At 38.5% G+C, this 17,726-nt stretch overlaps 4 protein-coding genes across 6 annotated transcripts; 1 reads left to right on the top strand and 3 right to left on the bottom strand.

Annotated features, from left to right (window-relative positions):
- Nucleotides 1-182: 182 nt before the first annotated feature.
- Nucleotides 183-2,778, bottom strand: cnrip1a (cannabinoid receptor interacting protein 1a). The gene is made up of 3 exons (XM_084685644.1): nt 2,504-2,778; nt 1,861-2,005; nt 183-1,128 (listed from the first exon to the last, which is right to left on the bottom strand). The coding sequence occupies exons 1-3, from the start codon at nt 2,680-2,682 to the stop codon at nt 964-966; spliced, it is 489 nt and encodes a 162-aa protein (XP_084541770.1). The 5' UTR covers nt 2,683-2,778; the 3' UTR covers nt 183-963.
- Nucleotides 2,779-3,210: 432 nt separating this feature from the next.
- fbxo48 (F-box protein 48) lies at nt 3,211-4,628 on the bottom strand. Its single transcript, XM_084685668.1, has 3 exons — nt 4,539-4,628; nt 3,781-4,114; nt 3,211-3,621 (listed from the first exon to the last, which is right to left on the bottom strand). Exons 2-3 carry the CDS (start codon nt 4,075-4,077, stop codon nt 3,460-3,462), a joined length of 459 nt encoding a protein of 152 aa, XP_084541794.1. The 5' UTR covers nt 4,078-4,114; nt 4,539-4,628; the 3' UTR covers nt 3,211-3,459.
- Nucleotides 4,629-4,852: 224 nt separating this feature from the next.
- On the top strand, nt 4,853-12,146 carry aplf (aprataxin and PNKP like factor). 3 transcript variants are annotated; one of them, XM_084685830.1, is made up of 11 exons: nt 4,853-4,938; nt 5,118-5,213; nt 6,212-6,283; nt 6,945-7,108; nt 7,976-8,153; nt 8,289-8,403; nt 9,463-9,638; nt 9,862-10,136; nt 10,519-10,644; nt 10,872-10,918; nt 11,888-12,146. In XM_084685830.1, exons 2-11 carry the CDS (start codon nt 5,118-5,120, stop codon nt 12,088-12,090), a joined length of 1,452 nt encoding a protein of 483 aa, XP_084541956.1. In that variant the 5' UTR covers nt 4,853-4,938; the 3' UTR covers nt 12,091-12,146. The 3 variants fall into 3 exon arrangements, with proteins under 3 accessions (XP_084541956.1, XP_084541955.1, XP_084541957.1); XM_084685829.1 differs by having other exon boundaries at nt 4,857-4,938; nt 5,103-5,213; XM_084685831.1 differs by having other exon boundaries at nt 4,857-4,938; nt 5,103-5,213; nt 9,463-9,629.
- A 980-nt stretch (nt 12,147-13,126) lies between these two features.
- On the bottom strand, nt 13,127-16,832 carry prokr1a (prokineticin receptor 1a). Its single transcript, XM_084685832.1, has 2 exons — nt 16,401-16,832; nt 13,127-15,322 (listed from the first exon to the last, which is right to left on the bottom strand). The coding sequence occupies exons 1-2, from the start codon at nt 16,823-16,825 to the stop codon at nt 14,632-14,634; spliced, it is 1,116 nt and encodes a 371-aa protein (XP_084541958.1). The 5' UTR covers nt 16,826-16,832; the 3' UTR covers nt 13,127-14,631.
- Nucleotides 16,833-17,726: the final 894 nt, after the last annotated feature.

Genomic DNA, 17,726 nt, shown 5'->3' on the forward strand with positions numbered 1-17,726 from the left:
CTTACTCCATGAAGCCAGTTCATGAGGAGTTTACACTTTCCAAAGACCACTTGCATAACTGCATGTGTCTACATACAAACGAACCAGGTACTTATCTTATCAGTATAGAACACACACAACTTGGAAACTATTGCCACATTTATTGCACCATACTGTTTTCAAGTATGGCTATATCGCTTTATTTTTCTTCTATTGTACACTTTCCCATTCAATATGTAAGAAACAGAACATCCATCTTATACCACAGTTTCCATTAAAACAACCCAAAACATTTTGGCATAAAGTTGTTCAGCCATGCACTTTGTGGTGAGACTTCACCAAAGCAAAGCACAAAGTAACAAGAGCAGAAGCACTTGGATCCAGGAAAATGCATGTCTCCACTGTAGAACCTAGGGAATCCAACTTAAAGCCCCATTGCTTTTTGATGAACTGGATCACAATTGTGCTATTCGGAAGGAGACAGGAGACAAGTTCAACGGCCTAAACAACACTAACGCTAACAAAATAAACACAGAGGGAAAGCATACTACTACCATGTTCATTCACACACACAACACACACCTCACGAGTAATAAAACGGGTTAGATAGTTTATTTTTTTTATATGTCATCCACAGGTGTCTTCAATCCTGGTCCTGGAGGGCCAAAGCTCTGGCTGGTGTTGCTGGACCATAAAGACAGTCCCCTTCACCTGATGTCATACTGTGTTTCAGTTCCTGAAAGACTATTGCTCTTATTTCCCTGCTAATGCACAAATCTAACCAATAGCCTCCAAGACCAGCATCACTGACAGCTGCCTCCCTCCCCTCAGTAAATTGTACAATTATAGTGCTTGTTCTCAAACATGCCTACAGTAAGGCTTTCCTTTTTAAGCAGATGTTCAAAAATAGTCATAGTGCAACTCATTTCCTTTGCTTGGTTTCTGTGACTGGGTGTGAGAAGGATGAGTTGATATGGCGGGTCGTCAGTTGAAGACCTCCTTGTTGATCCACATAAGACTGCGGGTCTCGTTGGGCTTGCACTCGTACTCAATGTCGCTGAATTTGTTTCCGAACTGGCAGTGCTCTCTCTTGTAGTAGTTATAATACTTCACCTGCCATACTGTTTCAAACTGGCCTGCTTTAGGAAACTGTAAAAGAAATAACATGGACAAAGAAAAGTGATTTTATTTCAAATCAAACCGTCAATTCAAGAGTTGCGTTCATCTACCATGAGGCCTGACTGAGTGATGAAAAGATGCAAGTTTCTGGCATGTTTTCCCATCTCTGCAGACAAACTCTGAAGCTTAGAATGGCGATTCAATTCTTTGTCACCTCACTGACCAAAACCCTTCCTTCAAGTTCACATGTAGTCCATTTTGTTCCTGACAATTATGAATACTTTAGCATTTTTGTATTAATCTGAACCAGATCTATGCATTAAGACAATTGTATCTTTATTATGTCTGCAACATGGACTGTGAACTATGGTGCATCCAATTTGCTGGTGTGTGCCTTCTCTAAATCAATCTAAACTCTATTTAGAGCGTCATAGCAGAGGGTCTGAATAGACGTGTGTAAGTGTTTTGACATTAGGATTGTGAGGTTTTGTGTGTAGACTGATTCAAAAGGGAAATGTAATAACTTTGTTTCAAGTCTATAACACAATAAAATGTGGAAAAATGTGAAGGGGTTGAATAGTTTCCAGAGGCACTTGCAAACATGAAAGATTTTCTCATCTGTGACCATTTGATGAGTGTGTCCAAATCTTTTGCTGAAAAAGTCTAAAAAATAAGAGGTACGGCAGTTTTGCCCTTCCTTTGATCGTTTATCCTAACAAATGTATGCATCAAAATTAAAGAGGGGTAATTGTATTCACTTACCTCTATGCTGACTTGAACAGGTTGCCTATCTCCACTTTTGGTGTGAGGCACACCCTCTGTGTCATATTGTCCATGGTACACCACTGACTCCTCATCTTTTGACTGCTGTTCCAGGGGGAAGGTGATACCTCCAATATTCATGGCCCTGCGAGTTCCATGGAACAGAGTCAGTAGTACCACAGCCCCACCCATCTGTAGCACAGTGAACCCATTTGAACCATCTGGTCATTTAGTGGAAATTCTAGTGGTATGAATTATCAAGCAAACCAGGTATTTTGACATTCCTTTACTTGATTTAATAAAACATGCATCCACACACTTCAATAGGCCTACATCATTTATTAATACAGACTGTATCGGATGCAGGCCTGCAGAGGGCCACTCTACTCCATGTCTATGCGAACAGGCGTTCCTATGTAATTGTAACTAAATATAGGACACATAGGCTACCAAACATAGGCTACCAAAAATACAACCTTTTGATGTTTCCCATAGCCCCTTTTCTTTCAAGAAAAATATCATGTAGCCAATATTAGACTGTTATAGATTATTTAACGATCATCGGTAGGCAAAAAATTGCAGCAGCCTTACTGTACATTCATTTAGGAATGATTTGCTTACTGCCTGTATTATATACACTTACGTGGCCTCAGCTTTTCCTGGCTTCATTACGACCTCTATCTTGTATTTCGATCCTGTAAGCAATTTTATTGTCCTGCTCTGCCCGAATCTCGTACCGTCCACCTTGAAAAAAACCGGTCCGTCATTTGGTTGGATTTTAAGAGAAATTGATATATTTATTATTGGTGGAACGTCATCCATGGTTCACAGACAATGTAAACCGTCCTTTTACAATAAAAAAAGCAAGCGGAAAGGAATGATGCTGCAATGGTGTATTCCCAACAGTCGCACCAGAGGATGCTGTGACGTATACAGTTCGCAAGCAAGGTTCGCGTCGCGTACAGTCACGAACAGTAAGCCGACATAGCCTCATAGCGTATCTCAATAAAAAATATTATTGGGGCGAACATAGTACCAATCTAAACATAATTATAGAATACATCGTAACAGGCTCACTATAAAGATGAGACAGGCATACGTGTATTTTGTCGCTACCCTATAGCACCTTGAGTTTACGTCTCAGCTAAATCTGAAATGGCCATTGCTGGCCCCTGTCCGAAGGTCTAAAATATGGGAAGGCTATGGAAAGCGATTTACTATGTACGCTTGACTCTGTGTAGGTAGCCTACTGAACGCTATGTGCATTTATTTTCAGTGTGATCCCATTACTCATAACTTATATTAGGCTACGCAATGGAATTAAAAGGCTCAGTTAAACACGAAACCAAATTAATATAAAAAAGACTCCACTTTATTTGGTGTGGACACAATTTTTGTCAAATATTTGAAAACCACAGTTATCATTCCTAGCCTAATAGTTTTACAAAATATATAAATCAACATAGTTTTTATGTTTGTCTTAAAACAAGCCTAATAATATAAGAAATAATTACATCAAGAAATAAAGTCAAGTGCTTCACATAATCATACATATATCTACACAAGTGGCTATAACCAGTATTTTTTACTAGCATTAGCCTATCTATCTAGTTCTGCTTCTAGAATCTCGCCCCACGTCTCAACATCCAGGGGACACATGTATGTGTCAAGGAGTTCATCTGCACAATGAACGTTGCTGTATCTTCCTCTCAACCAGTCCCTCTTCAAAAAGCTTCTTTTATAGTTCCGCACTAGTGTGACCTAATTTAAAATATAGAAGAGAAAACAAACTGGTAAACTGGATGAATGGCATTCTCTGGTGCTCAATTATGTTTAAACATGTAATATGTATTTTGTTTTCTGGAAAAAGAAAGAAGATTGCTTGTTATCTGTTAGTGAAGGACATTTGCTGAGACCCACCTTCCATGACATTCCACCTTGCCTGTCCCCGTCAATCTCTCGCTGACAGACAGCTCTTACAACCAGGCAGTGATCCCTCCAAATATGATCACTGTCTTCAATAATATGGTACCACAATTTGCAGGTTAACAAAGCATTACACAAGCTGTGAGTGTCTAGTTTACGGAATATATTCAAGCTAATTTCAGTCGGCAGAGTTTCAGCAAAGTTTGGGCAGGTCTCCTTATTGAAGCTCAGGGTGGGTCTTTCTTCAGAGACAAAGTAGGTATTTGAACTCTTTTTGAAGACATCCTGCATAGCTCAGGGTCCCCAAGGGTTTTCCTGAAAAGTGTTCCTGATAGGGAAAAGGTGATAGTACAAATCGATGAGCCATCATCAGGTAACCCATGGTCATGGTTCAACATGGCCTACATTAGAGAGGCCAACCCCCCAAAGAAGTGATATCACCAATTCAAACCAACTCTATCACTTGAGCCACATTTTTCAAATGATCTATTGTTTTTGATAAAGAATATAGTCGTGGAGGCTGTTAAGAGAAATACTAGCTGCAGTGAGTAGACGTTCTTTCCGATAGGCTACTGTAGCTCGCAGTTCGAATTCATCCCGACCGATCGTACAAAGCCTTAAACAAAGGTTACTAGCGATATAAAAGCATACACATCTTGTAAAGTTAACATGTACAATCCACTTTTTAACATTATACTGCATAGAATATATCAAAAACGCATTCAATTAAATAGCAAGCAAGAGTAGGTTACCTAAATAGTATTGAACCACTCCTTGACAGCAGCCTCAGGATTTAAATGTCTCACAGTTCAAAATGTTGTTTACATCCTGAAAGCATGGCGTCACAGCATTTGGAATAGAGCGCATGCGTACATATTTTTTACTTTTTATATTTAATAGGATTTATAGGATTAATATCGTACAAAAAATGTATACATGTTTTGAGTTAAAGTAAATTCACACCAACAGCAACGATATATTCAGTTTTAAATAAATAACTCGAAACATTAACAAAAGAGCCATATGGCTCTGAACCAGGCTAGATTGAAACGTTGGAAAAAGCAACGGAAAGGCAACGCATGCGCAGTAATATCCGGAAGTACTTAAACATTTTCAAGAGAAGTTAGCTCGAGCATTACAGCCAAACAGCAGGTATTCATACATTTACAGTACATTTGCATTTCTACTGGCTTGTAAATAAAGCATTATATTAGACCTTAGCGGAAAAGTACGTTTGTGGGAAGTAGCCGAACTAGGTAGGCTATTTATAGGAATGATGTGTGATTCCTATCAACATAATGCTTTTAACCATCCAGCAACAACCTTCATAGATGGCGGGGTTCAAGCTCTTGCCCGTGGAAGACGGTGGCAGTCCAGTACACCTGCCAGAGGGAGAAACTGTTTTGGGAAGGGGTCCGTTTCTCGGGGTGAGTTATTCTTAAAAAAAACTAACAAACCACAAAACAATTATAGCGTACCTAACTCAAATGAAAGCTTTAATAATAGCCTGATCCGGTGTAAACTCAATTGGTTATTATTGGATAGCAGACATAAAATGAAAGCCAGCTAAATCCCTGAGAACGTCATAAAACGAAAGCTAAAAAGGTGATGTGTTTACAACTAACTAGTCTTGATTTATTTAACTTAAAAATACAAGAAGTCACTGTAATATTAATTTAAATAAAATTAAACGTGCAACCTTTACCTCAAATAACCTAATTGAACCAATCCAGAGTTTTGGCTATTATTTCCATTGTTGAAATTATTATGGTGGGAGCTCCTTGTTGCAGTGCTGTACTAGACCAACAGATGTCCCTCCAAGGCAAAGTGCATTGTCAGATAGACACTGTAATTAAGAAGGATGCACCTTTTGATGAGTTACACATTTATTCTTTTTTATTTTTTTGCAGACGCTTTTACACTGATACCTTTTTTATTTACACACTGTACATGCCTTATATAAAGTGAACCACAAGAGTACATGTCTCAGTTACATGAAATACATCAAATCATAATGAATGTAAGGATATTCATTCATTCAAACATATGTGTCATTTATAACACTTGTGTGTAGTCCTTTTGTTATTTTGGCAACCCAGTATAAAATCAAATAAATGACCAGTGTTTTGGCCACAGTCTGTGACATTTTTCACAGAAGACTTTTTTAACGGTAGGCTTAGTTTTTGTCAGTGTTTGTCAGACATTTGTGTCATAGAGGACTCTATAATGAGGCTCATGTAAATTGTTGTTGATAAATATAATATTTTACTGTCAAATTATGCATGTCAGAAAATAACTGTAAATACTCTGCTTTTTAAAACCGCACTCAGTGCATTTCTTGTGGCACCTCCCCTTGACATTCTAAATGGAAATGTGATCATAAATCCATATCTAATTTCCTTACTCAATCTGGTTTTCATCCTAGGTTAGCGACAAAAGAGTCTCCAGACACCATGGGATGCTTGAAAACCTGGATGGGCAGTTGCGCATCAAACCGGTACGTTCTCTGGTTCTTTCATTAGAGCTTGAAGTGTGTGCATGTTGGCCTCATTAGGGGGAAGTGCACAGGCAGGTCATTGTTCTCCCTTATTGAAATATGACATCAATCAAGTGAGTGATGTGTATGACTAAGAACACATCAGACCCCTCTGAGGGTCTTTGTCCTGATACCCCTAATGTATCTGATCCATTTAAGGGTCCACTCAGCACATTTATACCTCTGAAACAAGCCTTGAAACATTGTTACAAAAGCTTTATGAAACAGATTTATTTAATTGCAGTAAGACAAGCTCTCTAAACGAGACAAATTGGACACGTCTGCCTTCAGTTGTTCACTGAATGTGTAAAGCAAGATCAGATATATACACTTTTAATTGATCTTCATCAGACTGCTTCTGTTCTTGCAAAATATAGCCTGAAGTAGAATCCTTGAACACAAACGTAAATTACCTTCATAAAACGAAATAGAAATATCAATGCAGTTGCGTTCATTCATCCATTTAGTTTACAAGAGTCAATGTTGCCTTAGGGTAGCAGCCACAGGGAATTAATTAGGGCTGTTATTTACAGGCCGCATGACAATACATTATAATCACCTTTATGTGGCTAGATATAACATCTATACTCAAACAAAGGTTGTTGTTCTTTTTTGATTCCAGACCCACTTCAACCCCTGCTTTTGTCAGTCCTCGTTGGACGATTCCCCTCAACCTCTAGACAAGAACCAGTGGCACACACTTAAAGACGGTGACATCTTCTCCCTCCTCCCTGGGAAATACATGTATAAAGTTGTGGCTGTCGATGGGGACGATGGCACACTCAGGTACTTCTGCACTGAAAACGACTAAGCAACCTACCACTCACTAGTCACTTTCAGTTTTGCATAAATATCATTTAAGTATTGTTGAAATCTCTGTTGAACCAAGATTGTTGTTAAAATGTATGTGGAACAAAATGTTTTCGTAAGGCCATGAATATTAGAGGCTTACCCAGTGGTAGCACAACTTGTTCACAACAGTATCAGTTTATTCTCTTATCTGATCCACTAAACTTGTTTTATTTTCTCCTTCTGGCTTTTATAAAAATGTTCAGGACATGCTGAAGGTGCTGTTGTTATAGCGTCATTAAAATATATAGATTTTTTTAAGATTCTGGCCTTTTTCCCGATCTTCAGAGCTGTTTTGGACTGAAAATTATGGAAAGACTCACCTCACTCATTCCATCATAATCCCTATACACTTGTTATCATAGGCCACGTATTTCACTTAAGGTCTTGGCAGGACAGCCCCTGATATCTTAATATCCTTGCAGGGCAGGCTTTAAGATATAAAACCAGATTTAGGTACTGGCGCTTTTGTTGGACATGTGGCAACTAATGGATTTTAAATATGGTCATTTGCATTCATTTCATAGTCAGGCCTTTCATCTTTTACAGTGTAGATTGAGTGACTATTGACAGCTATTTTGGAAAGGGGACCATTTTGTGCTGGACTGCCAAACCTCATGGTTTTGATGTTTTATTTTAGTTTGAAGTTTAGATGAAAAAGAAGCTAAACCAAACTGCTCAAGCTAATGTTGCCAGCGTCTGAATTGCAGACTTCAGAGTGGGTCCATCTTGTGTTGCAGAACAACATATAGCCCAATCGTTTTAAGGATTGCCCATGGCAATGACATGTTGGATGTCTTACAGAAACAGTCAAGGCTATCACGAGGATTGCAACAAGTCACCTCTCTTTCCTGCGCCAAGTAATGAGCAAGCTCATCCCACCATGCTTCAAGGCAAGACATCCATACCACGCTCCCCAGAGAAAGTACCAGAGACACTGACAGCAACCACAGCCAAAAAGGAGGACCCAACGCTAAACCAGGTTTGAACATCTGCACGGTTGATGTGGAACAATTGAATTCAACTTCTGACTTTTTACATTTCTAACGTTACAGTTTTATGAACAAAACAAAACAACAGTTATGTTTATGTTCTGTTTTTTTTCTTCTTCATGTAGACCAAGTCAGTGATTGTAGAGGAGAAAGAAGAGAAACCAGAACCAAAGAAAAGGGTGTTACCTGCCTGGATGATGGCGGGTATCACAACTCCCAAGAGCCCTTCAACCCCAAAAGGTAACGTTTTATGTCACCAGCTCACAATTCCAAGAAGAAAATTCAGGAACATTACAAAACATTTCAAAATAAAAATGCAAACTGAGGTTATAACTCGGGGGAAAACAGTGTTGACAAAACTGGGAATGAGAATAAACTACTCATCCTAATTCAGCTCAGTATTTGAGGAGTTGCATGACCTTTTCCAAAGCTCAAGTCCTTGACTTGATTTAGTTTTTTCGCAACCAGCTTGATGATCATGGTTTTCTCTGATGCACAAAATCCTCTATTCAAAAGAGTTATTATTTAATTTAATAAGTGTTTTGAATTTATCATTTCTATCAATGCCGAAAGTGTATGTAAATCTTTTGTCAAGGTAGAATGTTTCCTAGGAGGAAACGGCTGTGAAGTGTGAAAACGTTGTGTTTTTTGGCCCAGATTCAAATAGCTTTTAACATAGAATGAAATTGCCTAAAACGACACTATCCAGCTGTTTTCTGGGAGTAGCTGCTACTATATCAAAAGACAGTTACATACGATAATTTTACTGTCAAATTATGCATTTTAAATATGCATTTCAGAAAAAAACATTTGTTTAACAGTTATACAATGCATTGTAAATATCTATTCTGTATCTTTATATAAAAACCTTTCAGTAAAACCTGTTATATAGAAATATTAGTAAAATATCAAAGATAACAGTATGTTGGGCATTGTGCCCACATATGAATTTACATTCTCAAATGTTTTGCCGTGAAATGCTGTGTACTTATTGGGTCTTAGTACCAGTGCAGTACTGGTGCTGTTAGGGAGTTCAGATCAAGCTCTCGCTGAAAGGCTTCCACTGGTTTTTTCTCTTCCTAATAGGAATCCTATTGAAACCTAGTGAATAGACCAATATGGTTACCGAGTAAACCCACTTCCCTTTTAAATGGGGTTTGATGCTCCTCTGTCCATTACCATTAATTGATTCATTGTTAACACACAATGTCTCCTTTGAAACACGGTAGTAGGCAATGTTGATATGCCGTTTATGTAAACTACACATTGTTGTACGTTTTGAAACCCAAACCCCACTAGGCTCTGGAAAGCGAGCCAGGGGAACATCGATCTCATCGGCTAGCCGGGTTGCGGCAGCATCAAAGCAGAGCCGGGCCATGGAGCCCATCTCTGGGGAGGAGTCGGAACACAGCGAAGTGGAGCAGCCCAGAAAGAGGACGAAGAAGAAGAAGAGTGACGAAGATGAGGTGGAAACAGTTCAGTTTTGTCACACCATTTACAGTCATCTTCTTTACATATGTCCCTATCCATTGGTTTGGGTCTAGTTTTATGAAGGGACATAACTACTAAGTATAAAGAATAAATAATAAAATATTGATTCATTACAATTGGGAAATGTGGTTTTATGCAAGCTCATAGACTGGATGAGGTTTAGTCATTCGAAGTAAGTTGCAAATGAAACATGTTGTTGGTGCTTAGATTGCTGCTCCTCAGGCACACAAAGCCAGGCTGGATATCAACAAAGCGGAGGATGGTGAAGAGTCAGACAACTTAGACATGGAAGCAGAAGATGATGGAAAGAGAAAAGGGGAAGGAGCCACACCAACAGGCAGCAGCTCAACGTGTAGAGTGAAGCCCAGTGAGCCGGAAAATGGTCAGAGGACAAAGTGTAGGTGGTCAAGCCCAGAGTCTGGCCCTGGCACAGCCAAAGCCCAGCCTAGAACACACTGCCCCTATGGAAAGGAGTGTTACCGGTACGTTCCAAGAGCAAATTCTGTGAAGAGGAAATTTAAGGTCCTGTTTGTTTTCCTAAATACTTTAAGATAAGGATCAACTAGAATAATATTGTGTATAATGTGATGCTGCTCTGGATGAGCTTCATTATACTGAAAAGAATAGCCACAAGGATTAAACAAGGTCTCGGGCTTTAGATATGAAAGGCCAGAAAGCCATTTCCCATAGTTTCTGATCCTACGTTAATAATTCTATGTAATAACTTCCCTGAGACTAACTAAATCACCAGCCACTTTAATCAATCAAAATGGTCTCATAATATACAGTATATATTAATAAAAACCGGTCAATATGGTCAATGAAAGCTGCCTTGTGGTTTCAATACGTCTTAAATCTTTATAGGAAAAATCCACTTCATTTCCAAGAATGCAGTCACCCTGGTGACAGTGACTATGAGGAAGATTCAAAAGAAGAGGAAGAAGATGATTCAGATCGACCAGAGTGTCCCTATGGAATTGACTGCTATAGGTGCGTTAGACATTTACAATGTAGCTTATTATTTTATTTGTTCATTTTATTGTATTATGAATACAATTTCATTGATTCATTTTATTAGTATTTATCATGTTATTAGTGACTGTTTGAGAAATGTCCTGCGCAAGCAACAGGATATTTTTTTGATTATTTTCAGGCATTTTCAGGCAATAGACTTCCCAAATTCTGTATTAATTTTGGAACAATGGTTTTCTTTACAGAAAAAATCCACTCCACAGAAAAGAATACAAACACACTACAAGCAGAGGTATGTTTATTCCACTGCAATATTCATTTAATCTCGTTTTTTAGTTGCAGTCAAAAAACGAGCACCATAAAACTGTGCACTTATGCAGAGATGAAAAGGCCTGTGTTTGAAGACCCATATGTTTTAAGTATTATAAGTATTGTTTTGGGTATTAAGATTTAGGGGGGTTCCTTATTGATTTTGTTTAATGAAGAGGTTCTTCCTTTGTGTGCACATAAATGAGAGTTTCTAACATACAGTAACTTACATTTATTTATTCTTTATTTATTGATCAAAAGGTTGGGGGTGGGGGCAACAGGGGCATATATTAACTTATCCAGGATCCTGTTGATCCTTTGAGCCCTTCAGGTCACAGGCTCGTTAGAAAAAAAGCATAAAGGAGCCTTTGTTTGTTCAGACATTGGCTAGGGACGCTCATGGAATTTGTCCTTTTCATCTGAAGTACCTTTGGCTGCTGTCGATATGTCACACATACTTTTATGCATGTTATGGTTCTCATACTGAGAACTGAAGATGGTGGAAAATAAACTGAGCCAATGGCAGCCTAATAGGTGTGGTTTACTCAAACCTCATCTTAAACCTTGAATGTGTAGAGTTTATAAACCTAGGCTCACTTGTTGAGTGGTTCTAATACAGAAGGTTTTCAAACCCTGAGGTAATAATAATGGATAAAATCTGCTTTAATGTAGACCATAATCTTCTTGAACTAGTTGGAAGAAGAGTGCATAGACCACAGATGAAGTGTATAGCCTTCAGCTGGTGTGGTTTGAATAGACACCAGGGCCACATTGAAACTATGAGCCATTGAAAACTTTTTTAACATTTCTTATTTAGTTGACAACATTAATAATTCATTTCCATAAAATACAAGTACAGATCAGCTTCACTGACGAGAAAGTACAGTAACAACCTAATTTCAGTTGCAGTTGACTTATTCAGCATGTTAATTGCACATGATCCTATCAACAGCAAAGAGGACAGTACGGAAAAATTACAACGACAATGAGGAGGAAGAGGATATCTCCGGGGATGACGACAGCTTCATCAACGACGAAAGTGAGGACATAGATGAAGACTCTGACTATGTCCCACCTGACTCGGACGACAGTACAAAGGAAGACTTAAAAAGACTCAAGAAAGAAGCCATGGCATTTGTAACAAAAAAAAAATAACTTTTTTATTTTGTTTTATTTTTTTATCCTAAATAAAACAATTAGAAGATTCCATACTTGCTGTTTGATCTGTGCTTTCATTTTTCCACAAAGACTCCCTCATTCACTCAACAAAACAAAATGAACAACTTATTAACAGGTTGAATGAGAACAGTTGCTCTTGTTACATTGCTTTCTATTCACTGGAATACCATTCCCACCAGTAGAAAAAAGCTTTTTGATGGTACGTACATTTATTCTTCAACGTTCTTTGACTAGAATGCTCATTTAAGATTTTACATTATAACACCTAATTTGACATTTATTTGGCATTAATAGCTATGTAAGTAGACAGTAGACCTGGGTTAAATTAAGTGGATGCAGTGAATGTGTAGGTTGTGTAAGCAAAAACTAGATTTTGGAGAGATCTCCCCTGCCCTCCCCCATACCTTCCTTCATCCATTATATAGCCAGTGACACTGAATTACCACCCCATGTGATGTTTTTGCAGCTGGAATTGATGACAATGTTGTTACTACATACACTGAATTACACAATAACATGCTTACCTGAGGCTGAATAGGCTTTTTACCTTTATGTAAATCTACTTGCATAAATTAAGTACAATCTGTCTTTACATAAAATGCTTTGGGGAAAACCTAAACTGGTGGTCCAGCTGGTTTAGATTCTTGTAACTGTTTTAATGTTTTGTTGAAATACCATGCAAATAAAATTCCATCTCTCTTGTAAGGCCCGTAATCTGTGTGTGTGTGTACAAATTAAAATTGATCTAGTTTCCTACCATCAGCTCAAAATCGGGCACTCTGTAAAGTTCAAATTCTGCATGTGTCCTCTTTATAATCCAACAGAGTGCAATGCTGCGATTGACATTGTTGGGATAAGCATTTTTACATCCAATTATAGAAAATAATGAAAAAAATATTTGCTCTCTTCGCATCCTAGCCCCTCTCTGCAAAGTTAATAATTTGCAGGTGTCCTTCATATAATCCAACAAAGTGCAGTACTGCGACTGAACGTATGCAATTAACTAAGGAAAATACTGAAATTCTGTTTAATTATTTAGAAGCTAATTTGTTTTTGCAACCGATAACCAGCTGCTTTCAACGGGGCTGACTAGCGAACAGTACAACAATATGCAACTGATAATGTAGGAAACAGTAGACAAATGAAGGCTACATAATGATTTGCATTAATTTACGCTTCAGCATTGGCAATTTGACTAGAATAGATGCGGAGGTTGAACAAGTACTTCAGACATGACAGAGAATTTCAATTGTGATCTGAAAAATGTATGTGCAAAACCACTAAGAAGACTTTTCATCACCAGCTGCATCACGGGCACTGCACTATCTAGTCCAGAAATCTGAGTCATCATCGCGGGCACTGCCCTATCTATAATATAGGTCATTTTCATTGCAGAATTGTATCAGTTATTTTGCTTTTCTATATCTGTCTCTTTCTCCCAGGGTGATACAATGCTAAAAAAAGAAATTTAGTTCTTTAGATCTACATTTAATAGCGAGTATACATTAAAAACAATAATAAACACATCAACACATTTTCAAACAGGGTTCACACATGCAGTAAAATAAATTCAGCAAGCCTACCGAGCTCAGTGACAGTGAATATTGAAGGGATTAAAAGCCAACTGCTTTCAGGACCTAATGCAAGAAAAATAATTTGTTCTGTTCTAACCACTGAGCTACACCCTCCCTATTTTGAAAAAAAAGAAAAAATAATAAATCCTCTGCACAACAAGTGTACCGCAAATACACTTTGCTAGGTGTTACAACTTTTTTACTCCACATGAAACTATTAAAGAAACCACAGGAAATTGCTATTTATGTTAATATGGAGGATAACTGAAGAGTATTACAAAAACAATATAAATTCTCTGATTGTTAATTCGATGCTTTTATATTTACAATCAATACAATATGCACAAAGTACAATAACATTCTTTGTTTCATTAACTATATATTTATTTAAACTGTTGAACAACAAATTATTATTTTGATAAATAGTAATTAGATGCAATGAACAATCAATCCTGTTACCTTATGTTTGCTTTTGAGAGAGGCATTCCTCTGAGGGCCATACACGTGTTGATAATCTAATTAGTTTCTTAATTAGATGATAAATTCAATTACATAGTGCACAGTGCCCATGATGCAGTCAGTGATTAAGATGTCAGTCAAACACACAAATACAGATTCCTTTAACTATAGATAGTGCATAGTGCCTGTGGTAAAATTGGTGGCACACACACACAGATTCCTGGAATTACATCTAGAACACACATCAATATTATTAAAATCCTATACTAAGTTTCTTCAAAAGTTACATCTCCACCAAACCTTAATGTGCTTTTGAGAACTGTGAAAGTGAGTAAAGCAGGGCTGGTTCCTCTCCTTTGCTTCTACATATTCTCACTGATCTGACTGTAACAGCAAGTTCAAAGAAAACTGGACTGATCGCTAAATACCTGTCGAAACCTGTTCAGATTGAGTGCAAACATTTCATACTTTTTCGTTTTCTGTCTCAGGCATGTTCCCTCTGTAACTGCGTCTCCTGAAGGGAAGATGTGCGTACATATTCCCCATCTACCACAGCCTTGTTCACTACAGGAGACATCAACCTCAAGTGCAACTTGTTCACCTGCTTCAAGCCTTTAGCATTGTCCCGAACGCTGACAAAACACAGTGTGTTGATGATCCCATTGCTCATGGCAATGCACTCAATGATGTAAAAGGCTACCAGCGAATTCCTGTCACGAGAGATGAAGGTGGGATGGAAGTCACGAAGCATGGCAAAGACATAGTAAGGCGACCAGCAAACTATGAATGCCACCAGGACCAGGATCAACACCACCACCGCCCTCCGACGGCTCTGGAACCTCACGCGCATCTGCTCCGTCTGGAAACCCGGCAAGTTCTTGAACCAGAGCACCCGGGAGATCTGGACGTAACATGTGGCCATGACCGCCACTGGCCCGGCAAATTCAAGGACGAAGATGAAAAGGAAGTAGAAGCGATAGTAGAACTGCTGGTCCACGGGCCAGATCTGGGCGCAGAATATCTTGTGGTTTCGGCTGGTGAGGTACGTCATCTCCGAGGCGAAGTAGGCAGAGGGTATAGAGATGATGATTGGGACTACCCACACTACCATGATCAGACAGTAGGCTGTATGGTGTTTCATGCGGGGCCTTAAAGGGTGTACTATAGCCATGTACCTGAGGGGAGGGCATGACAGTTAGAGTAAGAACAGTAGGGAGAACAAAGGTTAGGGAGGAAACCATGTTGTGAAATTATCTTTCTTGGAGGGCTTTTCAACTGAGTTGTCACTGAGTTCTGCCTTTAGCATATGTAAACGAATTAATGGTTAAGTGAAATAGGCTTATCCATTTATTCATTATAGCAGATGCACAGCGGATTACAAACTGCATCGAATCTAAAAGGGGCATGGGACTTGAGTCCACGATGTACAGGCTTCCATCCTCTGGTCCTGTCTTACTTCTTAATCATAGACAGAACCCGGATTCAAACGTCGTGTATTGTGATCACAGTGAGGATATTAGAGGAACGTGAGACGGATTCAAGTTTTAGTCTTGCCTTGGACCTCGCATTTATTATTTTAGATTATCGAGACATTTTTAATGTAGCCTAGGTAGATTTTTGTGGTGGATTTTCTGTGAAACCTATTGGTCATGTTGTAGTTTGAACTACAAGCTTTAATTTAAGTTTAAGACAGTTTCTTCTCGGAAGGTGATTTATTGACGTTACTTCACAGGGGTCGAACGTTTAGAAAACAAATTCACTAGGCTATTCACTTTTCACCTCAGGCCTACTGCTGAATGAATGTAAGCGATTAGCCTACGTATATCCTGATTTCGAATAAATACATTTATCTTGCCAAAACAAATAGCTTTATCTAAGTGCGAAACAACAACTAGTTGTTTATCTTTGGCGGTCACAAGCTTGAACAAAATGTATAAGCCTACGTGCTTGCTGTCATGGCATACTATCACGAACAGGCACCGTTATGTTGTTGCATTATTTTACGTAAACTGTCACAACAAACTAAAAATACAATCCTAAATAATTTTAAATGGCTCTGGTTCGGAAGATGCACAAACATGACAAATAACATTTCATCATATTCTGATATTCCGTTATATAAATCGTCCTGGTAGATGGGAAGTAGTATATAGGCCTATTACATATTGTACGTGCTTTTCATTATCTAATGATAAACCCCGGGATTTTTTCATGTCTTGTACAATATCAAAAGTATGTTGATGGATCACACACCTGTCAACAGCTATGGCCAGCAGGGCGTTGGTAGACACATACAGAGACACCGTGCGTAAATAGTTGGTGGAGGCGCAGAGCACGAGCCCATGGTCCCAAGAAAGCTGCTTCACCACGTAGTAATCCAACAGAAACGGGCAGCAAACTATCGCCACCAGCATATCCGATATTGCCAAATTGGCAATGAGCAGATTGGTGAGATTGCGCAGTTTTTTGTAGCGCACCAAATTTGCTATAAAAAGACAGTTACCAACACCGCACACCAAAATGATACAAACTAGAACTGCAGCAATAACAATGGTAGCAACAAAAAAGGCATGACCTCGAGTCGTGTCAGGTATCTCTTCCATGGGAATATCGTAGTCCATGTCATTAATGTCCCCCAAAAAGTTATCAGTCAGGTCTTGGCCAACCAGACGTGTCATTGGGAGACTGTCGTTGTTAGATTCACCCATGTTGGACAGTTATCAACAAACGATCTGCAAAGTAAATTACAATGTTGCCCATTGTTGTCTACCAGTAATAATTTAAAGACACATTTTGTATATGTTTACATGGCAGGAAGCAGCCATAATTAGTTACGGATATAAGCGATAGGGCAGACATAGACGTTTTTTTCTTTTTATTGAAAAAGATAAAGCGTAAACATATTTCCAATAGGTGAATTTATCAGTATTGACTTATTTGGTATTTAACATAACTTGACCACGCGTAGAGCTATCGATTCAAACTCAATTCCAAGCATGTCATTGTTTTCTTGATAAAATTCCAGTATGACTCCCAAAAGCATGTCAAACTCGTGCATGGTACACATGATAGTGCTGCTCAATCATGCCACAGTCATAAAGAACTCTCGTTTGTATGTGAAACTATTGCATGTTCAGCTTACATTTGAAACCATTGTTTTTCTTGGCACTCTACAAAATAATACTCAAAGTTAAAAGTTACAGAAAACGCATGAGGCGCTCTGAAGATATAAATGCCATGTGTCTTACCATAACTACAATGCCAAAAGGATATTTGCCCAAATGTGTAATGGAAGAGGAATATCCATCGCAGCTCTGGTGTGCTCTCTCCATCTTCCCGAGTGAATTGGCTATCCGGGTTGTTACAGCATCCCTACTTGACACTCCTTTTCACCATCTAGTGGCAATTATTTTCTCCTCGGCGCCACCATTTCCCCTAATCGCATATGTAGTGAACACATTTACGTTTTAGTGCTTACATTGAACTATGCAGTCTAGTTATTTGAGGTTTTCTGAATTCTTTTTCACAGTTTTGTTGTTGTTTTCACATCAGATACCATCATATGTGACAAGCTTTTTG

The sequence above is a fragment of the Hypomesus nipponensis genome, chromosome 21 (genome assembly GCF_054491055.1).
Source record: "Hypomesus nipponensis isolate SF chromosome 21, ASM5449105v1, whole genome shotgun sequence".
NCBI classification, from domain to species: domain Eukaryota; kingdom Metazoa; phylum Chordata; class Actinopteri; order Osmeriformes; family Osmeridae; genus Hypomesus; species Hypomesus nipponensis.